Here is a 12083-nt window from a genome sequence, read left to right as displayed (position 1 = left end):
TCAATCAAAAGTCTTGCTCGAATTATAAAATTTCTACTCATTTTACGGAAAGATAATTACGGTAAAGTTTTTCTATAATAAAAACAGACCGAATTTCAAAAATGTAATGCTGGCCACTCACACACGCCTCAGTAAATAAAGAATAAAAGCTTACGCCCGGGTCAAACATTTTCCCAATTGCACGTTGACCACTCAAGGGTATATCCGTCATTTCAACTCGTCTTTATGAAGGAAAAAAGCACGTAGCATCTCTCCTTCGTCTTTAATCAAACTGCTTCTTCCGCGATTAGATGGAGAGATCACCGGAGAATTCAAACGGAGATGCGATTTTCCGATCATTAGCAATATAGTTCTTCGTCGGAGAACAGATAATCTCAAAGTACATCCAGATTACCAGAGAAGGTTGAAGCGGAGGTTATACAGTAACCGTAATCGACGCGACGAAGATGAAGTGATCAAGTGAAGAGCTTCGAAGGTATTTCGATTATCTAAACCCTAGTTTAGACTCTATAGCTTCAGCCATTAATAGAGGAATCAGTTTATATCTCTCTCTTTCTCTTTTTCTTTCTCTTTCGTTTCTATGTGTGTACCGTTGGGGAGCTGAGAGCTTTAATAGCTCTTAGGGTTTTATCTCGTCTTCATGATTAGAGACGTGTTTATATTTGCAGGAAGGTTATCACCGTTAAGATGATGACGCCGTTGAATTTGATTTTAATCGTAATCGTAATCGTAATCGTAATCGGAGGATCCGTCTCTTCTTCTCCGGAGCGTTGCGACGGAGCATGCGGCGGAATGATTCTGCCTTATCCTTTCGGATTCTCACACGGTTGTCCTATCCGATTCGATTGTTTCGCGGCGAAGCAAGCGAGGATCGGAGCTTTCTCCGTTCAGAACGTGACGGGAGACAGCATATTCGCCCGCGTCCCACACGACTGTTCCCGGAGTGTCGAAGCCATGAAGCCTCTCTTCGGCGAGCGTTACGCGCCGACGTCGGAGAACAGCTTCCTCATGGAGCAGTGCACGAATCAAACCGATGGATGCTCGATCAAGCAGAGGTTTCTTGAGACTCAGCTGAAGCTGCAAAGCTGCGAAGTCCAGGGGAACGTGAGCTGTTTCTCTGCGGATACGAACTCGAGCTCGACCAAGTTTTTCAGCATGAAGGATTTGAGGAACAGCTCGTGCAAGATGCTGTTTTCGTCTATAGCTTTTGAGTCTGTAGGTGCGAGTTTGGGGATAGCGTTGGAGTTTGAGAGGGTTAGGTTAGGTTGGTGGCTTAAGGGAGGTTGTGGAACTGGAAACTCAACTTGTGCGGCTTATGCTAATTGTAAGGAGGTTGATACTCCTGATGGCAATGCAGGACACCGGTGCTCGTGTCCCGAGGGTTACCTTGGAGATGGGTTCATCGAATCTCCTTGCAAGAAAGGTTAGTCAACTTCAAGTCTTCTCTGGTTTTCAATATGTGTATTAAAAGGCAAAGAAGTAAGAAAAATCATGAACTTGTGTGTTCTTTGGGATCAAAAGTTGGAGTAACTAGCTAAAGATGCCGTCTTTGAATCAAGTATGGTGTTAAGTTATAGATTATTAGTTATTGATGTTCTTGATTCTAAAATCCGCAAAGCTTTTTGTGATAACTGGTTTCTTCTTTACTCTGTGTTGACTTTTTTGAACCAAGAATAGATTATAGTTCTTGTAGTGATGTTCTTGCCTCCAGTGACCAAAATTCGCAAAGCTTTTTGTTTCAATATGCGTATAAAGAAGTAAAAAGAATCATGGATTGAGGTGGGAATGGTTTTAAGCTGTCATGTAAATGAGGTTTTGTGTTCTTTGGAAGAAAGCTGGAGTAACTAGTTAAAGATGTCTGTCTTTGAATCAAGTATGATATTGATACATAGATTATTAGTTCTCTGAATGATGTTCTTGCCTCTAGTTATTTGCAAAGTTTTTTGTGCTAACTTGTTTCCTCTTTACTGTTTAAATGATGTTCTTGCCTCTATAAGTTTTTTTTTGTGCTAACTTGTGTCCACTTTACTCTTTGTAGCATTACCGAACTGCCGCGGTTCAAGGCTAGTCTGGAGACATTGTAGATCTAGCCTTGCTATTGTTGTGGGAGGTAACTGTCGCTTCAGTGTTCATTATAATGATCATTAGTGGATCTTTGACTCTGTTAATTGATTTGGTACATAGGAACTGTTGGTGGAGCATTTATGCTAGCTGGATTGGCTCTTTTGTTTGCTTGTAAACAGAAACGGTCTGCTTCTTTGAGAAGCCATTTAAGCGCAAAGAGGCGTCTTTTGTCTGAAGCTACTGGCAACTCAAATATCGCTTTCTTCCCTTACAAGGAGGTCGAGAAAGCAACGAATGCTTTCTCTGAAAAGCAGAGACTAGGAACAGGCGCATATGGTACTGTCTATAAAGGGAAGCTCCAAAACGATGAATGGGTTGCTATCAAAAGACTCAGACACAGAGACTCAGAAAGTGTTGACCAGGTCATGAACGAGATCAAGCTTCTTTCCTCGGTAAGCCACCCGAATCTTGTCCGTCTCTTAGGATGCTGTATAGACCAAGGCGACCCGGTTCTCGTTTATGAGTTCATGCCAAATGGAACTTTATCAGAACATCTACAAAGAGAGATAGGGAGCGGTCTTCCATGGACGGTGCGTCTCACTGTTGCCACCCAAACAGCTAAAGCAATCGCTTATCTCCACTCTGCAATGAACCCACCAATCTATCACCGTGACATCAAGTCGACCAACATCCTTCTCGACTATGATTACAACTCCAAAGTTGCTGACTTTGGACTCTCTAGGCTCGGAATAACTGAAACATCCCACATCTCAACGGCTCCTCAAGGGACCCCTGGCTACCTCGACCCGCAGTACCATCAATGCTTTCATCTCTCCGATAAGAGCGATGTCTACAGCTTCGGAGTGGTTCTTGCTGAGATTATAACAGGGTTGAAAGCTGTTGACTTCACTCGCCCGCATTCTCAAATCAACTTAGCTGCTCTTGCTGTTGACAAAATCGGATCAGGCTGTCTTGACGAGATTATAGACCCGATTCTCGACGTGCGTCTAGACGCATGGACTCTCTCGTCAATGCACACCGTGGCTGAGCTTGCTTTCCGGTGCTTATCCTTCCACAGTGACATGAGACCTACGATGAGTGAAGTAGCCGACGAGCTTGAACAGATACGGCTCAGCGGTTGGATTCCAACCATGAGCCTGGATTCACCGACCGGAAGTGAAAAATCAGCATCAGTTAAAAAAGCATCAGCAGGAAGCAGAAGACTCGTTGTCCCTCCCAAGCAACCGGATATCCTCGCTTTTGTCGAAGAGAAGGACGATAGCTCACCAGTGTCGGTTCAAGATCCTTGGTTAAGTGCACAGAGCTCACCTTCTACAAACACGTTGCTTGGTAACATTCCAAGGTGATAATGATCTTAACGCACTGTTTACCACTTGATAATGATCTTTGTGTAGCTTGTCACATCATTTAGTGTTCATAATGATAAGTAAAGAGGAGATTAACGGTGGAGAATACAGTTTTATAAATAAGTAAACGATCTTGAAACAAGATCTTTCAGTCAGTACTTCATTAATTCTCGTAAGAATGTTATAATCTGAGAATCTAAGGTTATGTATAAGCAAATTAAAGGTTATATATGAAAGAAAAAGATTAACGTTATAATGTTAAAACTTTTTATGATTATATTTGAAATATGATTTGTACGCGTTTTCAGCTATCTGACTGATGAGTTGCTAGAGAGATTAAAGACTAGTTCGTATTTTAATTTATTATTATAGTAGAATTGGCTAGTCAACCAACATTAGTTTTATACCTCTTATGGAGTAGGAACCAAATACAGTGATCTTATTGTATGTAATTTGTCTGATTCATACTTTAAATTTGAGGGAACCTAGTTTTACCACATACATGATATTACTTTTCAAATTTACCTTTAAAATATGATTATTTTCATAAATATATTAAATTTGTGATTAAAAAATACTAAACTAATCTTCTTAAATCATTTATAAATATTTAATAATCATTTATGAAAGTTTATCAACCCAACACCACTCTTTAAATATTAAACCTTTAACAATAATCACTAAATTCATATGTTAAGGTATTGTGAAAAGTGATAGTCAAACTTATGATATTTTAAACAATTTCTCTTTAAATTTTGATATCTATTAGACAATAATATTCAACAAAAACTACAGTATTAAAGAAAAAACTTCAAACCATTCCGTGAATTTAGGAATTATATTAGCTTCTTATCAAATTTTGGGAACGAAATTTCAAATAATAATATTCAGTTATGGTGTTATTATGAAGTTCATTTAGTCAAACAACCACCTTACTAGAACATAGAAGTAGCTAATTTGAATACGGTAGAGGAATTCAGCATTTTTTAAGTCCCTCTCTTTCCTTCATATCTAATTTTATCACAACTTTGATACCATTTTTAAAACTTATCTATAAAATGATTATTTTAATAAATACCCTAAAATGGTAATAAAAAGACTAAAATAACCTTATTAAATTGTTTATGAATATTAATAATCATTTATAAAACTTTATAAACTCAGTTGATCATCACTTACATATTAAATCCTAAATAATAATCAATAAATCCAAACCCAAATATTAGGTTATTTTTAATCAAAGATATTCTTGAAAAGTGGTAACTTATAGCATTTCAAGTAATTTCTCAATACTAAACCCTAAAAAATATAGGAAAATTGCTTTAAAGATTTTAAGTTAGCTAACACTTTGCAAAAATAAATTTAATCAAAAATATCCTAGATTTTTTTTTTTTTTGACCAAAAAAAAAAATCTAGGATATTTTTGATTAAATTTATTTTTGCAAAGTGTTAGCTAACTTAAAATCTTTAAAGCAATTTTCCTATATTTTTATCGATCTCATTAATTAAAATCCTTATGTATTCTATACATACATACTGAATTACTGACCAAAAATGCATTCTACACATTTTACATTTTGGAAAGTTTCATAAAAAATACCTGAACTAAATTTTATTAAGCTTTTAAATATCCAAACTTTTCCACTGCCCACTTCAATACCTAAGCTATTTTTTTCATTTTAGTACAAAAAAATTAAAACGGTGCTCATTTTAATACTTAAACTGTGCTTATTTTAATCAAAAATATTAATAAGTTACAAATAAAATTTTAAAAATCTCTAAAATTCACAAAACAATCTTAAATTGTGTATAATATTAAGTTGTGTAGTAAAATTTTTAAGTTTTAAATATATCAAATTTAGTTTGTTTTTGGAAATAAAAAAAAATTTATTTATTTTCCTTCAAAATTAACTTTTTTAAATTATTTTTTTTCCATAATTTAGTTACTTTCTTTCCTTTAACGTAAAATAAAATTATAAACTTTAGACACTTTTGCTGACAAAAAAAAATTATAAACTTTAGCGATATTTTTCTTAGATTTTAGAGATTTTTTAAGTTTCGTTTGAAGCTTATTAATATTTTTGATTATATAAAACAGTTAGGTTTTAAAATGGATATAGTTTTAGAAGTCTGCGTATTAAATTGAACAAAATAATTAGCTAATGTATTAAACTGAGTAGAGAAAATTTTTGAGTATTAAAATGTTTAACGGAACTTAGTTAGAGTATTTTATGGAATTTTCCCTTTTGCATTTTTACAAAAATGATGAAAATACAGATTCTTTCTTTCAAACATCTAAAAAACAATTTTACGACAAGACTTTTATTTTTAGTTTAGAATTTTTTTTCATCTTAATTAGCTAAAATTTGTTTTCCATGTTAATTTTGTTTGGAATATTAATATTTGATTCTAAATTTCATTAGCTTAGCAACTTTTTATAAATCATACTAGATTTTTTATATTTTAAATATCTAAAATTTAAACTTGAAATAAGGGAATAATGTGTTAGAAAATTTATTTTAGAATTGATCATATTCATAAATGTTTAATTTGCCGATCTTAAATTTGTAAACTTAATTGGGAAAATTACATGTTTACCACTTTCATGCTACCACTTTTCATTTTTACCACCACTAAAGCGACATTTTCAAAAACACCTTATTCGTTAAGTGCCAAAAAACTCTTATGCCCTTGTTCTTTATATATATATATAATAAATAAATATTTAAATAAATAAAAATCTAAAAAAACAAAAAATATTTTTTTAATTTTTTTTCGAATTATACTATTTTGAAATTCAAACCTTAAACCCTAAACCTCAACTCTTAACCCTAAACCATCAATTCTAAACCTTTTTTTTGAAATACGAACCCTAAACCCCGAAAAATCAACCCTAAACCCTAATCCCCAAAAAATCAACCATAAACCCTAAACCTTCAACTCTAAACTCTAAAACATCAACTTTAAACCCTAAACCCTAAACCATCAACACTAAACCCTAAACTATCAACACTAAACCCTAAACCCTAAAAAGTGAACTCTAAACCCTAAACCTTAAAAAAATAACCATAAACCCTAAAACATCAACTCTAAACCCTAAACCCTAAACCTTCAACCCTAAACTCTAAACCCTAAACCCTAAACCCTAAAACCCTAGAGTTGATGTTTTAGGGTTTAGATTTGAAGGTTTAGGTTTTTAGGGTTTAGGGTTTACGTTTAGGGTTTAGAGTTGAGTTTTTAGGGTTTAGATTTGAAGGTTTAGGGTTTAAGGTTCGAATTTCAGAAAAATATAGGGTTTAGGGTTTACGTTTAGGGTTTAGAGCTGATGTTTTAGGGTTTAGATTTGAAGGTTTAGGGTTTAGAGTTGATGTTTCGGGGTTTAGGATTTAGAGTTGATGTTTCATGGTTTAGGGTTTAGAGTTGATGATTTCGGGTTTAAAGTTGATGTTTTAAGTTTAGATTTAGGGTTTAGGGTTTACGTTTAGGGTTTAGAGTTGATGTTTTAGGGTTTAGATTTGAAGGTTTAGGGTTTAGGGTTTAGAGTTGATGTTTCGGGGTTTAGGGTTTAGAGTTGATGTTTCGCGGTTTAGGGTTTAGAGTTGATGTTTCATGGTTTAGAGTTGATGTTTTAAGTTTAGATTAGTTAAACCTTATGTTTTTTTTTTGTCAAAGTTAATCAAAAAGTTATAAATGTCTTTTACCTTTTATTAAAGATGAGGCTAAAGATGGTTAGTGTAAACATGAAAAATGGTACTTTGAAAATTGTATTTTTGGCAATTTCCAACATAATTGGCAAAAAAACAGTGAACATAGATAAAGTTTTGTTTATAGATTTTTGGATATACTCAGAGTTTGTTTATAGATTTTTGGATATCTTCATAATTGGCAAAAAAAAAACAGTGAACATAAATTAAAATTTTGTTTATAGATTTTTGGATATACTCATAAATTAAAAATACTAGGGGCATTGCCCTCGCGTTGTAGATAATATTTCTTGTTACATAAATTATATTAAGGTTGTTGAGAGTATCTTTTGTTTCTGGATATTTTTTCACCAGTTTAGTTGTGTAAGTTGCGTGTATTAAGTAATAATTTTTTTTTATTCTTATTACGTTGGTTATATGTTTTTTTACTTTTAAACTTGTTGTTTTTACCGGACCTTTAAAACAAATATATGAAGACTTGTAGAAATAACTATAAAATGAGTGACAATTAATATTTGGGTCTTAATGGGTTTTAAACGAATATATGTATTTCTCATAATAAGACAATAGCGTTGGCATGTTGACATTGAGCATATAAGCTATTTTTATAAGACAAGAAGAGTGAGCAGGTGGAGATGTTGTTGCCGCCTTTGTGTCTGTTGGGATTGTCTCTTGTATCTCCTGGTGTGGCTGTGTTTGTTCTCTTTTATTTGATGGGTAATATGTAAATAAAAGTCATTGTTAGTTGTATTTATCAGAGTTTGTAACTTACTCTGATCTTGGTTGTCGTATTCGTCTTCTTCGTAAGCATCTGTGAAAGTAAGTTTGTAAATTGTTAAATATTTGGCCGTGTAGTTTATATTTGTTTAGCTGGCTCAATGTATGTGTCATTGAGTTTTAGTTGAGTTGATTGGTTTGGTATATTTGTTTTGAAGTTTATTTGTAAGATTAGACAAAAAGAGAGGTGATCATTAATGATTCGTCTTTTTTTGGGATTCCAACTTTTGATGTTTTGATTGTTTGGGTTATTGTGGTTTCTTTTGAACAGTAAAATAAAGATTTGTGTAAAATTAGATTGATAAGTAAGGGAGATAAATAAACGACCACAAATCTTGGGTATGAAATATTTTTGATTATTGATGTTAGCACAATATAAACAGTAATATAAAGGAAATTATTTGTTGATTGTTTCTTACGGATCAATGAGGAGACGGATAACGACTCGAGTTGTTTCTTTGGTGAGGCCAGAGTCATGGACAGAACGGATTTGCCCAACCACATCTGTGAGTTTAAATATCAGTTATGATATCAAAACATAATATAAACTCAGATGCAATATGATAATATACCTGGAAGTTCTAGGCTTGTGTTCGCAATCACTTGGAGATTGTCGAACAGTCTAATCTTGACTGAAGATTGATCTCAGGAGCACCCGTGATGATTTCATCAGTAATGGTTAGTGAGATGAAACGAAAGAGGAATGGATGATCAGTTATCTTGTACATGCTTGAGCACCTAGAAACCTCAAAACGATCAACTTTCACAATGGAACCAGCTTTCAATGATGGCATATAATGATTAGCACGTCCGACGGGAGTAAACTCATGAATCACGGAATCTGCAAATAATATTATTCAACAAAGAATCAGGAAATAAGTTAAAACAATTATGTTAAATAAGTGTTATAGATAGAAGATTAACTTACCTTTTCATCGAGGAAGAGAACCGTGATTCCCACAAACTCTCTGTCTTTATTGAAGTTCAGGGAATCTCAGAAGCGAGGAAGCCAGAGGCTATGCTCTGACTACTACGACCAAGACGGAGAGATTCGAAGGTTGAGTGACGGTCGCCGAGATGCCGGTTTGACGAATTGGAGAGACAGAGAGAAACATTTTCTAGAAGTTGGTTAAATCTAAGAGGAATCAATGAGTTGTGTGGAAATGCAGATTGAGTTCATCAAAGATGAGAATCATATATATAGGGTTTATATAGGGGCTACAAATCAGGAACATTTATGATCAAACGATTTAAGATGTGGACACGAAGAGTTCACCGGTGAAAAAATATATTACGAACAGACACATGGTGCAACTCTGTAACTCAGACTTGTTTGAGCAGTGAAGAAAAGAACCCAAACTCAAGTTAAACGACAACAGTTTACAATATGAGAAAACTATAATTGTTGCAAACTTGAGTTTTTTTTTCATATAACATGATGAATCTCGTTTAAAAATGAAACCCATAACACACTTGTAGGCCCGACCCTCGGAAGAAACCGAAGAAGCAAGAGCTTTCGACCTTCATAAATATATATTAGGTTCGACCATCAATGTACAAAGTATCATTTAGGTTAGTGGTATAAATGTTGGTGTTTATATCTCAATAACCCGGGTTCGAGCCATAGACTTGACATTTTTTCACACTTTTTAAAAGTGTGGTCCACAAAACGCTGATGTGGCGCGCTGAGGAGTGAGCAAAAACTTATATATTATAATATAGATTTTATAATTATATTTATAATTTTCATATAAATACAAATATGTAGGAATAAAAAAATAGTAATCCATTATTTAATCCGTCTCACATTATTTAACTTTATTTTAAATGCTTTATAACTCAAATGGACGATATATAATCTGTATATAAGGTGGTTTGCTAGATTTTTACTTTTGATAGCTCAAAAATAAATGATGTCAAAAAGTCTATATATTTGGAACTCATATATTTGAACGATGATTACTTGAAACAAAAGAAGTTCGATTTACCTTAAAATCTAACTGAAAACTTGACATTGATAATTGCATTTTTGTATCATTTGTTTATTTATCTTATAGAAAATAAAATTTGGTAATGTACTTTAAAAAAATTAGATAAAAATAAGTTGCTATCATCATCAGTCGTCACGACACCAGATTGAGATATATATTAGGTATGATTTCTGGATATTGGGAAAATATAAGTTGGTATCGTCACCAGTAATCACGGCACCAAAAAGTCTATATTCCACTACTATCATTAGGCTAAGGTAACATTTTCTGCTGATACTTATCGTAATCTTTTTGAAACACTAATAATCAATCAGAACTTTGCCCCCAAAATAAAAAATAAACATTACCTGTTTACATATATATAATTTTTCATATAATATATAGTTGCATTGCATGCTACTAGTTAAATGCTTAGTAGTTGTAAACTGATATATACAATTTTTTTCTGGTAATTACAACATAGTCCATTTACCATGCCATTCCTTGGATACGAACCTCGCCACCTCATTAGATAACAAACATTAAAGATACTTTTTTGTAACCACGTTTACATAATACATAATACATATATCTTTAAAGAGATGATAATTCCTTTAGCACTAGTCGCATTTGTTCTCAGTATCTATGAAAGGAAAGAGTGTCTTTTTCAGCACTAGTCGCAATTGTTCGCAAATCATGAGATATTAACATATATACACTCTGCATATATATATGTCATTTTGTGAATGTTTTTATTATATTTAAATATTAGTTACATATTAGAATTATATCAACACTAAAGAGTTGAGATACTCCTTTAAAAAATATGCCAATAATGAAAGAAATGAATTTTTTCTAGATCCTTTTTAAAATTTAGTCTTCTTTTCTAAAATAGAACCTCGTGTAATGTTTTAAAACAATCTGGCTTATAAAAAATAGAGAGCAGTAAATCATACACAATTTGTGTATCCACTTGGACCGGTCGTGAACGGTGGCAACCTAACCTGTGCACTTCTAAGATTCTCTATGTTTTGTGTATAACTTTCTCGGAAACTTTAAGAATATATGAGATGTATCTACGTATAATTTCTTTGAACACGTATAATTTCTTTAAACACGAGTTAGATATTTATATGCTTTTGATACACGCCCTTCCTTTTGTGAATCCTATCGAAGATAACATTTGCACACAATCAATCATTTTGAGTTGTGTTATTTCAGATTTACAAAGCTTTTTTCTTTTTATTGATGTTGATTCCTCACTGCTTGTAGATATCTTACTAAAAGAAATTGAAATATACCTACTCGTTTACCCTTATTCATAATCCAAGGGATTGGTGTATGGCTGATACTGGAAGATATTTTCTTATTAAATAATGAATAAACGATCAGACATATATGAAATATCTAATTTTCAAAAAAAAAAAAAAACATGAAATATCTAAGATTAACTCATCTTAAAGTTGTAACACAGTTATCTAAATGAAATTGACGTATGTACTAACATTTAGTTAAGTGCCTAACTCCAACACTATTTGTATACGTCGGAAAACATCTTGTAGATACACGAAACTTACAGCTCCATCATTAAATTTTTGTATATTGCATTTCAAATTTTTTATTATTGTGTAAAAGTATCGGATAGACATAAATAAAGTTAACGTAGCTGTGAATCCTCTTTACATTTACTTTTTTTTTATTGGTCTTGAACCATTCTATGATTCCAAGAAATATCTCTATACAGCATACATAAGCCCGAGAGTATATATCGAGATCGAGTTTTTTTTTTAATTCTGTTTTGGCTATATGAAATAGCCTTTTGTAAATAATAGAATCATGCGCGAGATGTATACAAACACTGATAGAAAATATAAAATTTAGAAATGGCAGAGATTCGAGAGATTCGAGACTAAATAACACAATCTATTTTTTTACAAAAATGACAAAGAGCAGGATATATAGATCACAATAAACCAATATTAAGAACTTCAAATTTCTCAAGTCTTGATCGAGTGGCCAACACCGGGACTGTGCCCTGGCGCGGTGGGCCGGAAAGCATCAACACGGTAAAGATCCTTGTCCCTCGTCGTATTGATTCTTCGTTGCAGACCCTCTGATTCATTCGGATTATCCTTGTGATAATGATGATGATTATGATGATGGTGGTGATGATGATGACTTGAACGTTTCTTGCATGAATA

At 33.0% G+C, this 12083-nt stretch overlaps 1 protein-coding gene across 1 annotated transcript; it reads left to right on the top strand.

Annotated features, from left to right (window-relative positions):
* Positions 1-226: 226 nt before the first annotated feature.
* On the top strand, positions 227-3589 carry LOC106446469 (wall-associated receptor kinase-like 14). The gene is made up of 4 exons (XM_013888207.3): positions 227-475; positions 669-1423; positions 2039-2110; positions 2185-3589. Exons 2-4 carry the CDS (start codon positions 688-690, stop codon positions 3429-3431), a joined length of 2055 nt encoding a protein of 684 aa, XP_013743661.2. The 5' UTR covers positions 227-475; positions 669-687; the 3' UTR covers positions 3432-3589.
* The last annotated feature ends 8494 nt before the right edge of the window (positions 3590-12083 follow it).

Source organism: Brassica napus, chromosome C4, assembly GCF_020379485.1.
Source record: "Brassica napus cultivar Da-Ae chromosome C4, Da-Ae, whole genome shotgun sequence".
Classification (NCBI taxonomy): Eukaryota; Viridiplantae; Streptophyta; class Magnoliopsida; order Brassicales; family Brassicaceae; genus Brassica; species Brassica napus.
Note: the sequence above shows the minus strand (reverse complement) of the source record. Positions and strands in the feature narration are given on the sequence as shown.